The sequence below is a fragment of the Canis lupus genome, chromosome 7, assembly GCF_003254725.2.
Source record: "Canis lupus dingo isolate Sandy chromosome 7, ASM325472v2, whole genome shotgun sequence".
Taxonomy (NCBI): Eukaryota; Metazoa; Chordata; class Mammalia; order Carnivora; family Canidae; genus Canis; species Canis lupus.
In genome coordinates, this window is record NC_064249.1 from 39420687 (window position 1) to 39437745 (window position 17059).

The following is a 17059-nucleotide window of genomic DNA, read 5'->3' on the forward strand; positions in this document are numbered from 1 at the left end:
GAGTCTCAATAGACTGAGCCACCCAGGTACCCCAGGACAAGGACTGAACCTGCTCCTGATCACCTTGCCCTTTTGGCCGCTATCAGCAGTGGGTCTTGTGAGAACCGCACAGGCCCAGGACCAGAGTGGCAGGTGTGCAATTCTCAGTGTCCCTGATGCAGTCTTCCAGGGCCTGAACCAGATACCTAACTCGGCTGGGCTTACTTTCCTCATCTGTAAAATAGCATGAGAAAAACCCTGCAGAGCTGCTGGGAAGATTACCTGAGGTAATGTAGCGAGGAGCCTGGCCTTCCACACCTGATGCACATTAGTATTCCTCACGTAAAGGGTTTGTAAGCTTCCAACGTGATGACTGACTTATGACTGGCCCCTCCTGGCCAACTCATTTACCTCCCACCGTGTCATTTCTAAATAGGGAGTCTATTTACACTTGGGCAGAACAAGAGGTAAGTTTCTGGGCAGCTCTACAGGGCAGGGAGCCACCTAACGAGCACGACTTATTTTTATCCACCACTTCGGCATGTTAGATGGGGTGTTTTGATCCAGGTCAGCCCTTCTGGTAAAATGAGATTTGCTGCTCACCTGCGAAGGGTGAGTTATGTAATGCCACTTGGCACCAAGAATACCAGGCAGTCAGCTCCAGGACCAAGGCCATGCAAGACGGGGAGCCCTGGGGCTAGAGCCGGGAGATGTCAGTGATGGGACCCCTGCTGGGACAGTGCCTCTATCTAGAAATGAAGCCTCCTTGGTTTGGCTGCAGTTCTTCAGCTGCTCCCCCCAGAGTCACTGCAAGGCACCAGAGCGTCGGTCATTCAGGGATGGGAAAGCTTGACAAACTTGCCCGAGGGGGCGGATAAAGCAGCATTCGAGGCTCCACTGGGGAAGACGCACACAGCACATCCAGCTTCCGTGTTGTATATCCTCCGGCATCTGCCGGTGACAGAACCTGGCTGGGTGGCCCACCAGCTGAGCCCTCACGTCCCCACATCCCTGGATTCCAGCTCTGGAAACACTAGAGAACTGTCCCAGGTAAGGGCAGGGACGAGACAAGCAGCGGAGCCTCCTAAGGGGCCTGGACCCCAGGAACCCTGAGCTGGCTCCTTGGCGAGTCTGTGGGCTGAGGACCAGCCCCAACTGCTAACTGGAAGGACGGGCCATCCAGCCTCCCAGCAAACAGCCCCGCCACCGCCCAGGCCAGTGTCCCTCCCAGCACACTGCGCAGCACGCGGACACCCTCACAAATCCAGAAAGCAGGGCAGCTTGGATGCTATGTCCCCAAGTCCCTTTGTCCTGCTCTCCCTGGTGCTGCCTCTCCACCTAGCTACCTCTGTAGCTCCATCATCCGAGACCAGAGTAACGGCCGCGTGTGTAGGATTACAGAGGTGCCAGGTGCCAGCTAGCTCCACCAGGAGCTGCTCTGGATCATGAGGCCCAAGCACATCTCCTTCTCTGAAATCTCCTGCTTCTGGATGGTTTTCTGGTCAGTGCTCACCTGCACAGGGGACGGCTCTGCCCTGCCTTCTCACATGAGAGAGAAGGGGGTGGGCCCTGCCGACCTGACCCTCCTGCAAGCACCGGGTGACCCTCTCTGCCCTACCTGCCCCGCACCTGCTGCGTGCTGCCCCGTCTATATCCACGAGAGTGGCCGATGCAGGCCAGTGGTAACAATACATCCACACTGTGCAGTGTGCACTGTGAAGCACTGTGAAGCAAGCAGGCATCAGCATCTTCCCGTTTGACAAACGTGGGGAGGACAGAATGCCCGCCCCAGGCGTACAGCTGGTGAGGAGCAGAGCCAGGATCCATCCCAGCTCCAGGTGACCGCAGGCGGACCGCAGAGCGCAAGTGCCTAACCCTACCTCACACTGTGTAGCTCCAGCCAAGCGCCCCTTCCTCCAGATAGCCCTCCCTCAGTCCACCCGGTCCCTAGGCCCCTTCTTGCTCCACCAAGGGAGGATTTTGTGGGACTCCTGAGAGCCGGGCCGTGTCTTACTCAATATACCCCTGTGCCCCCGCTGGCCCATAGTGGCATGGAGCTGGACTTCCAGGCTTTCCCGGGGACAGGGTCGCTGTGTGGGGTCCTGAGCGGGGCACAGCCAGGGAGGCCATGGGGGCTGCATGGAGCCTGGAAGCCGCTCATCATCCACACCAGGTGCCCTTGTGGCAGCTCGGCCACCCCTCGGGTGCAGCCCAGGTGCTTCCAGTTCAGTTTGTTTTAGGCAAACCAGTCATCAGGGGTCGACGATTGGGATGTGTTAGGGACCAAATGTGTCGCTCTAAATCCACATGCTGAAAGCTACCCCCCCCCCCCCCCGCCCAACCCAGTGTAGTGGTGGCAAGAGGCGGGCCTCTAGACAGTGGTGGCAAGGATGGGCCCTCAGGATGGGGTGAGTGGCTTCTCAGGAGTTAGGACAGGAGCTGTTGTTCTCTGCTCTCTGCCCCGTGAGGCCATGACAAGGGGTTGGCAGGCTGCCGCCTGGGAATGCGCCCTCCCAGAGCTCTGTGCTCCTCAAGCACCCTGATCTTGGGCTTCCAGGCCCCCGACCCATGAGTCCCATCTGTGGTGCTCTGTCAGACAGGATGTACCCTGGACGTCACCAGGGGCATGGGGCAGCATGGGCCTCAACCACTTCCGTCCCCTCCAATGGCCCACATGTCGCTCCATCATCCGAGACCAGAGTAACGGCCGCGTGTGTAGGATTACAGAGGTGCCACCTTCGCTACTGTGCCCTTCCCTTTAAAATAGAACCCACATCACCACCAACAGAAATTATTTTTAGCTATTTTCATAGTTGCTGATGAAATTAGCTAAACATAAGTGTTCCTGGTAATTTGATTACTACTGCTGACCAGGAGTAGTACTATCATCCCAACAATGGGATAAACTCATTTCAGCCCACAGTTTGGCTCATGGGCTCTGGCATCAGACTCTGCGGCTGGGTCCCCAGCTTACCACCATGGACCTCCCTTCTCTGACCCCGTTTCCCCATCTGCTAATAAGATAGAGAACATGAGGGCACCTTGCCTGTAGGATTACAGCGCAGGGTTTCACAAAATAGTCCCAATGACATACCTAGCATGGTGCCACACATGTAGAAATGCTTATGTATAATGAAACCATTCCATTTTTTAAAAGATTTATTTATTTATTTATTTATTTATTTGAGGGGGGGAGAACATGAGTGTGAGGAGTGGAGGGAGAGGGGGAGTCTCAAGCAAACTCCTTGCAGAGCACAGAGCCTGACGTGGGGCTCCATCCCATGACCCTGAGATCACCACCTAAGCTGAATCCAAGAGTCAGATGCTGAACCAGATGAGCCCCCCCTGGTGCCCTGAGACCATTCCATTTAAAAAATCATTCCTGTTTGAGACAAAATTAAAATTATTCCAGAGAGATCTGGCCCTTTAAAAAGCTCAGAAAGTCAGTCTTGTTAACTGCCAGAAATTGCTCCCCACACTTCTTGCAGAAGCCAAGGGTTGGTGAGCTTGTGTGTATGAGTGAGAGGAAGGTAGGCGGACGTGGCAGCTCCAGGCTTGGGGCCGGGGCTGCTCCCTGACAGATGACTTTGTCACATGCCCTCGTCCTGTGCCCAGGCCTGGTGTTTTCCACCCTGACTAGGCCTCTCTGACCAGCCAGGCCACATGGTCTCAGGTAGACCCCGCCCCTGCAACTGAGGGTCATTGGGTTATGTTGGACAGTATGGTCCCTATGGGTGGGATTGGAGGGGATGCACCTGAGCCTGGACCAGGGTGACCCAGCAGAGGGACTCTCATCCCTGGTTTGCCTAGGACCCTCCTGGGGTCAGCACTGAAAGCCCAAGCCAGGAGAATCCTGCTGGGTCCCCTCACAGGTGGTGCCTGCACAGACGTGTTGGCCATACCAGGGTGGGCAGAGGCCCCAAGGGCTGACCCCAATCCTGACTGTGTCATCATAACCCTTTTGGTTTCTTCAAATGCCTTCAGAGGAATCAGCATCACCAGCCTCTTGCATTAGAACTTTGAGGTACTTACAGATCATTTTGTTTCATCCTTCAGTTTTCTCCAGGTTGAATAATACTAGTCCCACAGGCTGTGGGCTCGTGCCACAATCCCCTGTCATCTCCACAATGGCCCTGGCCTGGGGTTTGGAGCCAGGAAAAGGACTGAAGACTCCAGGAGTCAGGCCGTTCTCGGGAGTGGGGTGGTGGGGAATCCTCATCTTTAGAACTGACAAGGTTTGAGCTGCAGGGTCGACCCAGGAGTGTCCAACCTGGCCTTGCCCAAACCTGAGTGCTCATCACAGCATCCAACCCAGCTCCAGATCTTCTCAGGGGCATAGGGGGTGAGGTGCAACACAGAAACATCTGATTCAGAGTGACACCAGGTCAGAGGGGTGAGACTGGGCCCAGAGCACTCCCTCCTTACTTACCTCACTCCATTAGGCTCTTGGAATCAGCCCCCTGTGAGCATACCTGCTGCTGCAGAGCCCCCCACCCCCGACACCTCCCCTGAGAAGCCTCCCTGGACTCTAACCATTTGTGGGCCCCTTGTGTGTATGCCTGGTGCTTCCACAAAAAATGTGCACTCCATCACTACCTGGAGACTAACCTTTAGGGATAATTTCTACATTTTGTTGCAAGAGAAGCTTCTATGAATGTGTAGAACACAGAAAGATCCATAATAATAAAGCCTCATTATTTTTAGGGGGCGGGCATTATTATATGACTGCCTTGCTATGTTTCTTGATTGTTTCATATTAATTTTATTTTTCTATGGGTATGTCTTGAAGGAAGGAGAAGCTCGACTCCTTTATCTTGCCTTTTCTTTTTTCTTCTTTTTTTAAAAAACTTCACAGCATCTGTCAGGGTGCCAGGGAGCTAAAAAGCACTCAATAAATACAGCCAGAGGATGATGAATGAGTTCTGCATGGGCCACCACCCAGCAGGACACCTCGCATGCCAAAGCTCAACGGTGTTTGTTGAATGAGTGAGTGAGCACTCCCCTGTCTCAGAAATGGATCCTGCTTATCCACTCCCCCTATTTGCCAGCTTGGTGGATATGAATTCACCAGAAACAGAAAAACAATATAAAAAGATGGAATGAGATAAAAATATAAAAGAGTGGGATGAAGTGCTTGGTATTTAAGTGATTTCTCTACTTTTTACAGGAGAATTCTGGCTCCTATCCTCTCTCCTTCATGGGCAAAAGGAGCTGGGTGTATGTTCCAAAGACACCCACTCGAGGCCCTTCCTCTGGGACTCATACTGTGTCACCTTCCGAAACCCTCCCCGCGCTCCTTCAGCTGCAGAATGGCACGCCACGAGATGGGAAATTCAATATGAAAAACAGTCGCATACATTTAAATGCTGGTACCCGGATGAGAATCTTCCACAGGACTTTCAGTGCTTTCAGCTACTGATTGCAGATGCAGACTTCTGTTTACCAAGGGCGTCATTAAGGCAAAGTCTTCAGCTTGACTCAGTGATCGCTTGCTCTGGCACACATGCTGACCAATCTGCCTGCCATGCTAAATGATGCCCCCTAGTTTAGGGTGCTATTCCCACGGTCTCCAAAGGACCAGCCCCTGAGCTAGAACATGAAAACCTAATGCAGTGGCCAGTGGCTTTCCACGTAAAGAAATGTCAGAGTGCCGCACAGAAACTCCAGCCAGATAACCTTCAACATCACCTGTTCCATCTCCTTTGTGAAATAGGCATGTGATCTGGAATTAAATGTGATCATCTCTGCAAAGCACTTAACACAGGACATAGGCTAATTGCTCAGGAAGTGTGAGCCCTGGCAGTAACGGTCAACACCAACAGGGGTGAAAGAGATCCAAGCTCCTGCCCTCTCAGCTGAGTTCTCCTGGCTTCTTGCACTCAGATGGTCAGTCATAAGGTTGGATCTGCTGTCCGTAAGTCTGTGCCAGAGGTAGCCAGCCTCCCAAATGGCCTCGCTGCCAGGCCAGTGCAGTCCCCTCCACCCCTGAGCCAGGTACTGAAATACAAGGGACTTACTTCTCCCTCCCCGCTGGGTTGTCTGGAGGAAGCATGTCCATGCCATGAGGGGATGCCCACGTTTCGAGGAGCCGAGCCCTGCTGGCAGCCAGAGCCTCCCAGAGGCACTTCCATCTTCTGGTAACCTCAGCCCAGCCAACATCCATACAACCTCAAGAGACACCCAAAGCCAGAAGGATGCTGCTAAGCCACCCCACAATTCTTGGCCCTTAGAAAATGGATGTTTGTTATTTTATGCAGCTAAGTCTTGGGGTGCTTTGTTATGTAGCAAGAGATAACTCATACATGCCTTTTTGCTTAAACTTGATTGAATGCATGTTTGTACCTTTCAGTGTGTGATCTTGGGCCAAGATCTTCAAGAACATTAGCTTAAGAAATGGAAATGCCGATAGAACCGTAGTGGTTGAAGTTTTCCATGCTCTTTTTCTGAGGTATATAAAAGCTGACTCTAGTTTTAGGGCATATAACTCACCTACCTGCCTGTCTGTCTTCTCCCATCCCACATTCATCCATCCAGGCCAGGCCTTAAGACTCGGGCTTTAAGATAGAATGTACATAGATAAATAATATAGAGTAGAGGGAGAAAATATCCTTTTTCTTTCTAGAATTTCTTTTGGAAAGGTTTCTTCAGAAAACTGTTTTTGACCAACTAACCTGGGGTAAAAGTTGAGCCTCCAGAATACGATTTATTCAATATGAGACTGCAGGGTGTGTGTGTATACACCCGTGTGCTCATGCATGCGTGTGTGTGTGTGTGTGTGTGTGTGTGTGTGTGTGTGTGTATTGGAGCCGGGAGGGTTACAAGTCACATTTATTTGTATATCTTTAGAGGAAACACAAGAAGAATGAGCGGAAGGGAGAGGAGGGGGTTAAGGACAAAGGCTCCATGCTGTAGCTCTTCCCCCCACTCTCCCTCATCTTATGTAAAATTACTAAACTCACAAAATAATTGAGGCATATGAATTAGAGAGGCAAAAACAATGATGGGGCAAGCCTCTGAGTTCATACCAATGAGAGTATGGACTGTCCAGGCATAGTGGCAGGGAGAAGGAGGAAATATTGAGATTACAGAGGAACTATGGGAGGGCTTCAGAGTTTCATGGAGCTATAATATTGGGGGTTGAAATAAACTCGAATCTTTGATGGCTGCTGAAGACCCAGTGGGCATGCTGGATGGATGGATGGATGGATGGATGGATGGATGGATGGAGGATAGATGGGTGGAGGGGTGGATGGGGATGGAGGATGGATGGGTGGATGGGTGGATGGATGGGAGAATGGATGGATAGATGGATGGAGGATGGATGGATGGATGGATGGTTGGATAGAGGATGTACGGTTGGATGGGGATGGAAGATGGGTGGAGATGGAGGATGGATGGATGGATGGAGACAGAGGCAGGGAAGTAGATAGGTGTCAGCTGTCTGAGGACTGAGACCTGCAGTTTCACTTTACTCATTTTTGTACACTCAATGTTATACAGATATTTTATAAACATTCATGGAATAAATGAGGTAAGTGGGTGAATAAATAATATACAAATGAATAAATAGATGAATTAACTTTCATAGGTACTCCATGTCTGCACTCACTGTGTGATTATTCTGAAACTCATGAGTTTATTTCATATGCTTACACATATTTCAAGGCTGTAGAAGATACCCCGCCAGCTTAAGCATACTTAGCACAAAGCAATGTTTTACTGCTTCCAGAAGGCTTCACCTTTTCTCCTGGTCCACCCGACAAACATTTATGCTCTGTCTTTACCTGAGAGATGCAGAATGGACATGGCAATACATGTCCAGCCTGAGCAGAGCAGAGGCTCTCACAAACAAGCTGACTTGTGCTGATAACTGAGTTCTGATTCTCTTTCTCAGCCTTCTACAGGATTCTGCAACTGAACGTGCCCTTCTACACACATCTGAGCTGCTCTTGTCATGGGCTACACATGAGAGTCCTCTGCCTACAAAGCCCTGTATCAGCCATGGAGGCTCTGCCATTGCACACACACCACATGCACCTCTGGGGATCTACGTGGGAGCAGCAGTGGCCACTGATCATGACTCAGTTTGCTGGGATTTTTTTTTCTAATCACACAGAGAATCTCAATAAAAGGAGATCATTGCAATACCAGCTGTCAGTTCCAGTGAGGTCCTGTAATTGTCACCTTGCCAGACCTTGAAATCCTCCTACACACTATGTCATGGTAATTCATCTAAACTTATGAATTATATGCAGAGATAATGAAACTTACCAGATTACCTTTCAACTTCATTCGAACGGAAATGAACTGGCAAGGAGACTGTAATGACTTATGAGGAGACTTTCATGTCCTTAAAATAGCTGACTGACTTCTCCTCTGCCCTCCACTCTCCCCCTCCTCCTGTTCTCCTGCTACTTCCTTTTCCTTCTCATCAGAAGCTTAGAAGGGCAGAAGACAGGAGGGGCCAATCGTGGGACAAAGTGTGTGACTGTATAAGTGTGTGCATGCATGTATCTGAGTATGTGCACACGTGAGTGTGCATGGTGTGTGAATATGTGTGTGAGTGTGTGTGCATGAGTGAGCACAAGCGGTCGACTCTAACTCACAAGGAAGAGACTCCACACCTTCCTGCCCCCCACCAACACCCACTGCTGCTGGTGAGATTGTAGAAGGCAAGGCTCAAGGATGAAAACCAACCAGAGAGGATATTATGGATAAAACTATTACCTGTTCCTTTTCTTTCTTCTTCCCCTCTCATCGTCCAGAAGGCTATTTATGAATGCACAGCGCTAGCCCAGAACTTCCTCCCCAGACTCTATGCTACTACATGTCTAACACCTGCGCAATGACCTACTGATGGTCAGTGCACACACATGGGGGAGGTGCTGCTGCGTGTTCACCGGCCGGCCGCAGGGCGCATCTTCTGTGTGGGTGAGCGGGACTGCACACCTGAGCTCTAGGCCCAGGCCGGGAAGAGCAGCGTGCACCTGACTCTCCCTACTCTTTGCCGTTGTGGACAACGCAGGCAATCCTAATGGCCTCAAGCAGGTGGACCTGTCTGCCAGGACTGTTGCTCGAGGGCTGGGCCACAGCTGCGTCTGTGTGCCAGACCCTCCCAAGCCAGTGAGTGGCAACCAGAAGCTGGGCTCATTTTTTCCTCAAGGTTTTCTAGCTGTTGTGAGCATGGAAGGTGGTGGAGTCTAGCGTTGGTCATTCCATGACTGCAGAGCCACCATCTACTCTTGTGAGCCTAGGGGTTGTATCTTCCTGATTCAGAAGAACAAGCCCAGAGAGGTCTTTGCAGTGGGGGGTATCTATAGGCACCCAGGCAGTGCCTGCACCTGTTTCACTGCTCCCGAGCCCAGCAAGGTGTGTCCAGGACATGGCTGCACGAAGCCCCCACAGTCCTCCCAAGATATGGGTTCCTACCAACCGGAGTGGCTCTCTGCTTCCTGCTGATTCCAGATGTGATCCAAAATTTCATTCAACATATACTTGCAGTGGCCTAATAAAAACTCCGCTCAGCTCTGGGAGCTACCTAATGAAAGCCTGTCCTCCTGGAGTTTATAATCCATGGGATCCTGAATCCAGTCTTTCCTACATTTTTCTGCCCTTGAATTATGTGGATTAATTCTCATCAGCGCTGTTGGCCAGTTTGGGCCAAGCCTGACTTTTTCACACTAATTCCCATCCTCAGTTCCCTGTGTGGACCTATCTCACCCCAATGCACACTCGTCTCCCAGGCCACCCTCAACCGGAGGGCTCTGCCCCACTCCCCGCTCATCCCAAGTGCCCTGCAAGCCGACCAGCCTCCCCCTTGATGCTGGGGCCAGAGCCCCCTGCACAGGTAAGCTGGGGAGGTGTGTGGGGGTGTTTAGGCTGCAGGTCCCACGGGGGTTTGACCACAGAACTCTGCTTCTACCTGACACCCCACCACACACAGGGCTCTCCGCAGCCCGCGGAGCCCAGAATGCCACCTCGACATCAAATGTACCCTCCATGGAGCTATGGGAAAATCAGAACAGCATCAGATGACCTGTCCTGTGGGGCCACGAACCAGCAGTATTTCCCTGAGAACCTCTAGTTCTGTTGTTTCCATCGCTGCAGACCATCCCCAGCATGGGGGCCTGATGGATGCCTTCATTATAATTTAATGTGGGGACTGGTGTTTAATTGGTTCTCACTTTCCCCAGGTGCCCTGCTCTAACATCTCAGAGATGTATCCCTACCAGAAAGGAGATGCCATTTCTCTGAGATGCCAAGCATCGCTGGAAGGGATAGGGTCTGCTGCTCAGAAATGCCACGGTGGCTTGGAAGTCTCTCCACTGGCTGTCAGCCTCCTTGTGCTGGTGAGTCTCTCAACCAAGGGGTGTGCATTTGCCCCTGTGGTGCCTGGTCTGGAGGGGAGAGTGTCTTGCCTGGAGGAGATGTGCATGATCAGCATCTGCAGGGCTGGGGCTGGCCGGGAGCAGACATCCACCCTCGCCAGCCTGCAGAGCCCAGCAGAGAAGGAGCTGCAGGTCATGAGCTTATCTGTGTGCAAAGCACAGCTGCAGACCTCACTGAGATGCCCTGAGCCCCAAGATCCCCTACAGGGTGGATAACATGATGGAGTGTGGTCAGCATTCACCCCAGCATTCATACAAGACACATGTGTCCAGCGGTAGGAGGGTGCAGAAGACCCCTGGGATGGGACCCACCATACAGGAAGGATGGCGGCCCCCACAGTGACTCAAGGGCACTGGGATCAAGGCCAAAGTACAAAAGCATGTTTCCACTCAGCAGAGAAGTCTACTTACGTCACATCCAGGCCCACCCCGTCAAGACTTAGGATGCCTTCAGAGGTACTGGCCGCCCACCTGCCACTTGGTCACTGGCTCTGCAGTGTCACCTTTGGTGCCAGAGCTGGGAGTACTGTGTACAGCCAGGTGTGAACCCCAGGAATTAGTAAACCTCCAACAAGAAGCACTGCATGCAAGGGAGGAGGGGACTGGATCTGCCACCTGTGCTCACTTCTGTGGTGCAAGTACTCCAACCATGGCCAATTTCAAGCTACAGCTGCACATCATCAAGCTCACCAAAGCACACGGTGACACCTCGATCCCACCGTTGGGGCAACACACGTAACCTCAAGAGCACAGATATAGCAAAATGTAGTGACATAATCATGAGGTGGTGAGTTTTGACTCTACGTTACCTTTGTTTTGAGTATAATTTATTTTGTTCTAAGCTTACATAACCAGTTCTTATAAAGGCTGTGTTGGACAGCTGTTGAGCAGGATCCCCAAGAAACCTAACAACTGGCTCCCACAGCCTAGCACTAGGCCATTTGGGAAGGAAGGAATATGTGGGCATCACATGGTGGTCAAGAGGTCAAGGTCAGCACGAGAAGACTCCCAGGGCACCCAGAGCCACCTGGCTAGAGCTGAGCAGCAGAGAGATGGTCGTAGCAATGTGGGGGCAAAGCCTGCTGTGGCCTGCTACCCTGCATGGCTCCTGGGCATGGGAGCAGCCAAAACCCAGTCCTGGGGCCTCCCCCAACACCCAGGGACCGCAGCCTCTGCTGAGGTCTGGACCACTCTCACCAGCGCATGGTTTGGAGCAGCCCACGTGTAGGAATGGGGGAGGTTGGGAGAGGGGTCTGTGCAGCTGCCCAAGCACCTGCTGGTGCTACTCATCTCTCTCGAGGGAGAACAGAACTGTCTCAACAGCCACAACTTCAATCAACATCGGTGCAACTGCCAAGCCTAAAAATAGAAGGAAAGGGGAGATCTGCTCGGGAGGGCTGAGCTGTGTCCTTGGGTCGCACACCGGGACAGCCGGCCGCAGGATGGGAGTGGGAAGGACGGCAGCTGAGGTTCTATTTAGGAAGGCTGTCTTCAGTCTGCGAGGGCAGGCAGGGAGCCGCCCTGAGGACCGACGTGGGCAGACCCAGAGCGCCTGGGACGAGGCAGGCCGTCTACACAGGACTCACAACCACTCTAGCCAGGCAGGTGTTTTCCCTCACCTTCCAGGTAGGAAAGCTCAGTGTCAGAAAGGTCGGGAAGCCTGCACAAGACCCCCGAGCTCAGACAGCATGGCTCCTGCTTGCCCTCCTCACTTGGATGGAGGAGGAGGGCAAGCAGTCACCCGAGTAACTTCCACCAGCTTCAGCATTTGGACTATTTGAACTATGAACTGGACCCAGTGGCAGCTCCTATTTTGCAATATTGTGGCACTGAGACCATGCATATATGTACTCTACAGGACTCCTGCCAGGGCCAGTGTCCAAGGGCAGTGGCCATGGGCTGGCAACACAGTGCTGGAAAGAGGGGTCAGGATATTGTGGACGGGATGAGGCATTCGGCAGACAGCTGGTCCAGGTGACCTCCCTGCCCCAGAGGCCGTGGACTTGGATGTACCCAGGGCACTGTGGGGATGGCAAGGAAGACCCAGCTCCTACAGAGGGAGGGCCTGACTTACCATGTACAGGGAGCTCATCTCGGTTCTCTGAAAATATTACCTCATTTAACCTAACAAGTCGTGCAGTGGGTGTCATTTGGTGATGTGAAAAGTAAGTGACCCCAGCAGGTTCCACCCTGTGCCTTTGGCCTACAGCTCTAATGTTCCAAGGAAACTGGTACCAGGTCCCCCCAGGACCTTCCCTGATGCCTATGCCCCTGAAGACCTCTCTCCCAGGTGCCCAGAGCCATGCTGGGCAGGGACAGCCATCCATCAGCCACTGTGGGACTTACCCAAGGCACTGACCCCAGCTCCACTGACTCCCTGCCTGGGGTCGATTCTGTGGGACCAACAAGGACAGGTGAAGATATCCCAGCAGGCAGTATTATGTGGGGAAAGTCACAGGGGGCTTTAATGATGGCCCTTGTTCTGCCTGCCCTCCCTAGCTGAGGGCCTCTGACGTCCTACAACGTCCCACACCTTGATTTAGAGCTGTGGTTACTGCTGGGCCCTGGTCTGGCTCGGTCCCTGGGGCAGATTCACACACCCCGAGCCTCCCTGGCTTCCTCGTCGCTAACCTGGGGTGACCACCTGGCACCCAGCGCTGCTCCAGCAGCTGTGCTCACCACTCTCACCTCTATGCACATGATTCACTTCTCCCAGGACCTGAGAATTGGCTCCAGCTCCCGACAGAGCAGCAGAGTTGTTCCCAGTCACAGCCTGTAGGAGGGAGGTACTTGGATGTTCCTGCACCTGCAGAGGACCCCCTTGGGGGGAGAACCTGCCACAGCAAAGCAAGTCTGAGGCTCTCACAGAAGGAGAAGAAAACGAGGCACTTCATCTACAGCTCTATGTCTTTAGATCTCCTTTTCTCAAGTTCAGACTAATGGAACTGTAACAAGAGCCTAAGTTACTTTGCTGGCTTTCAGGTGACAGAAAAGGACATGGGAGGGATGCCTGGGTGGCTCAGTGGTTGAGCTTCTGCCTTTGGCTCAGGACATGATTCTGGAATCCAGAATCGAGTCCCACATCAGGCTCCCTGCAAGGAGCCTGCTTCTCCCTCTGCCTGTGTCTCTGCCTCTCTCTCTCTGTGTCTCTCATGAATAAATAAATAAAATCTTTAAAAAAAAAAAAGAAAAGAAAAGAAAAGGACATGGGGTTTGTGAAGTCAGGCGACCTGGGTTTAAAAGCAGATCTGTGACTGCTGCGTGACTACAGGTAAGTCACTTACCCTCTCTGAGCCTCTGCTTCCTCACTTGGAAAATGGGAAAAAGAAGTGTATGGAGCGCATAGGATGGTGAGGAAGGTCAAATAAGATGTGAAAGCAATCTGTAGAAGGTGAAGCTTTAGGCGAATGTGAACTACTATTTACTGCGAAGAGAAAGCAACATTTAATGTTCAATCTCAGTAAACAGAACCTCAGGCAGTCAGTGTGTCAGAAATCCCTACTTCCATTCCCATGGTCTCTTTGTGTTTGTATCTGCTACTACGAGCCACTTCACAGCTTTCTGGAAGGAGGCAAAGTACAAAAACAAGCAAGACAGCTCCAAGGTGAAAAGCAAGGCTGGGAAAGGGCTCCTGCAGCGGGTCTTCCCGGGAACGGGGTCGGAGACGAGGCTGAGCAGCCCCAGAAACCCAGCCAGGACGATGGACACTGCCTGGATCAAGGGGAGTCAAGTCGCTCCCCAAAATACCGCCTGGAATCCCCCGGTTTTATACCTTCAGCCTCAGCGCAGAAATCGGAGTTTTGTTCTCTCTACAATTTTTAGAAGCAAAACACCTTTTGGAAACTTTTTTTCCTAAGCTACCAGTTTACCAACCACTCAGAGGCGAAGCCAGCCTGTAACAGGGTTTAAATGAGAGCAGCCAGGTCGGTGAGACACTGAGCTGCCACTGCAGTTTCAACATAGCGCACTCGGCGTTACCAGCACCATCCGTAACCCTGACTCACAGGCCCCGATGGAGCTGGGTGCAGGTATAAATAGCCCGTGTGTGTCAAACATAAGAAAGGAAGGGAAGTTTGGGGAATGAAGTGGAAATCATTGTGCCCAATTTAAACACAAAACATCTCAGCCTTGTCATTATTTACAACCCCCTGTGACAACTCCTACCCGAAGAGGAGAGAATGTCATATGGAAAATTCTAACTAAGCGAGTGTCCTCGCGTGGAGCTAACACAGGGAACAGCGCAGCGTCATGTCACCCCGCCGTGTCACCTCCCGGCCGCCGGATGCGCGTGGCACAAAGCAGGCACCACAGCATTTCTGGGCTCGCGGCCGCTTGGGGTCCTCGAGACAAGGCAGCCTTGCCAATGTTGAGCAGTCGATCTGCATTCATTGATTCTGTGATGGTTTGCGACTGATGGCAGCAGAGTACGGTCTGTGGTGGCAAAGGACTAACACTTTGAACATGTCGGGGTTTTAAAAAATCGTTTTTCCCTCGGATTCCCGCCTCCTCTTGACTTTGGACATAACTCCTGACCAACACAGCCCCAGGCCCCACTCCTGGTGTCCTGAGCCGGCTCTCCCAAAGCAGACGGCCTGCGGGGTCAGGGCCTTTGAGCCAGAGGCGAATGCATGCACCCCCAGGCCCTCCCACAGAAGCGCAGGCCGTGGCCAGGGGTCAGAAGAAACACGAGAGGCTCGGGTAGCCCGCCACGCCCTCGGGCTCCGAGGGTCCCACAGACGCGGCCTGGGTCTTGGGTCCTTCCACTCCTGGGCAGGCACCGTGCAGCCCCCGGCCGCCCCTCCCGCGTGGTCCTGGGGCTCCGTGTGCACGGCACGGAGCTGTGGGGAGGTGCGCTCAGGGACCGCTGCTTCAGCAGTCCTGGCTCAGGAGAGGTCCCACGGCCCAGAAGGGATCGCAACCCTGGGGCGGGCTGGGCAGCGACCCTGCGCTCCGTGACCTTGGCAGTCCACAGGTGTCTCTCACATGGCCCCATCTGGGTCCTTCTCCAGCCACCAGCACACGTGACCTCAGCCTCTGATGGTGCGCAGTCTGAGCTAAGAGCTCACTAGCGTGTAGATCATGCTGAATATGGAGAGAAGAGGAAGAGAAGGGGTGAGTGGGAGCCTTCAAGGGACTCAGATGGACCCTCACCAAAGGGGAGGGGTGGCTTCTTTCTCATCCTGGCGCTGGAGTGTCTGTCCCCTGCTGTCCCCACTTCCCACCACGTTGGACTAAACATCTGCTATGACCAAGTACTGTGTCCCTTGGATAAAAGATGTGATCGGCCTAAGTGACTGCGTGGTTATTATGTAATGGGGTTTAAATGAGACCAGCCAGGTTGGTGAGACACTGCAGGAGGGGGGAGCAGCTGCAGGTCTCTGGGGTGTGGAGTGCAGAGGATTCTCTTCCTATCAGCTGCCACATGCTCATGTGATGGCTGCATCCAGGACCCCAGATGATGCCACATCCTATCCCACTGCTGGAAAATGACCCTTATCACTATTCCAAGGCCCAATGTGTGAACACAGGCCATCTGCATATAGAAACTAAATGAATTCTTTATAGGGTCACTCCCTGGACCTCCTGTTTTTAATGGAATCCAGGCATCAAATGTGCATTGAGAGCATGTGTCCTGGAGGTCACGCATCCCTGTGCTTCTAGAAAGGGCTGAAGGCTAATTCTGCAAGATGGAGGATGTTCCATGCCAAAATATACCACTTAGCCTCCCTGGAACAAAGAAAAACAACCACATTTTCACATCATAGAGAGGGAAATGGATAACCTCAGACAGAAAACCCAATGAAAGAAGCTCTGCTTTACTTCTAACCCTGCCTAGTTTCAAAGGCCCAGCAAGCTCCTCTAAGCACGTGCAGTTCCATCTCTGAGAACCTGGTACCTTTTGTGCCCACACAGCATCCCTGGCTAGGCCGGAGCTGGAGGCTCTCAGTGCACCTGGGGAAGCCAGGGGTCACATGAGAAGTGCATCGCTTGAGGGCACAGAGCCAGGGAGGGAAAAGCAAAAAGCCAAGGCCAATGCACTCTCCATGACAGCATCGAGTGACATCACAGATGCCCTTTACCTGCTCTACTCACTTGCAGTCACTCACTCATTCAGCATTTATCGGGCGCCTCCTGCATGCCAGGCACCATTCCCGGTGCTGAGAAACATGGTGAGCCTGCAGTCCGGTGCCTGCCCTGAGGTGGTGCACAGCCAAGCTCCAGCAACAACCAGGAGCTCGTGAGTACGTCCTATGTGCTTGTGCACAAGCGAGTAAGACAGAGAGACGGGGTGTCTGCCATCAAGTCGGCCATAGATAAGATGGATATAGAGGCAGAGGAATAAACATGAAGGAAGTAGCATGACCCAGAGCGATGCAGGAGGGTGGTGCTACTTCACCTCTTGGTTTGAGAGATGGTTACATGGAGCAGGCAGACAGTCTACACTGGACTAACCTGCTCATGTTCCCATTAGCTAGGATCCACCCCAGGAACCTGCAAACACATCCTGGTCCACAGGGCACCCACTGGGTTGGTTAGCACACAATGCTGAGAAGAGCCTTGGCTGTGAGGCCATATAGACACCTCTCGACAAGGGCCTCGGACACACCTCTTAATCTCTGCGAGGTCTTGGGGAGCCCGAGGAAGCTGTGAGATGCTAACCCCACCATGACAGGCTCCCAGTGGCTGTCACT

General features: G+C 52.7%; 2 protein-coding genes across 2 annotated transcripts in view; both read right to left on the minus strand.

The window, feature by feature from the left end:
* The window catches only part of DNAH14 (dynein axonemal heavy chain 14), a 475011-nt gene that overhangs the window by 429937 nt on the left and 28015 nt on the right, over positions 1 to 17059 (minus strand). The gene's annotated exons all lie outside the window — the stretch shown is intronic.
* Positions 3126 to 17059, minus strand: part of CNIH3 (cornichon family AMPA receptor auxiliary protein 3) — a 104145-nt gene continuing 90211 nt past the window's right edge. The window contains exon 6 of the mRNA XM_025430711.3: positions 3126 to 15449. Coding sequence (XP_025286496.1) covers positions 15422 to 15449 — 28 coding nt within the window. The 3' untranslated portion in view covers positions 3126 to 15421. The remainder of the gene's footprint in view (positions 15450 to 17059) is intronic.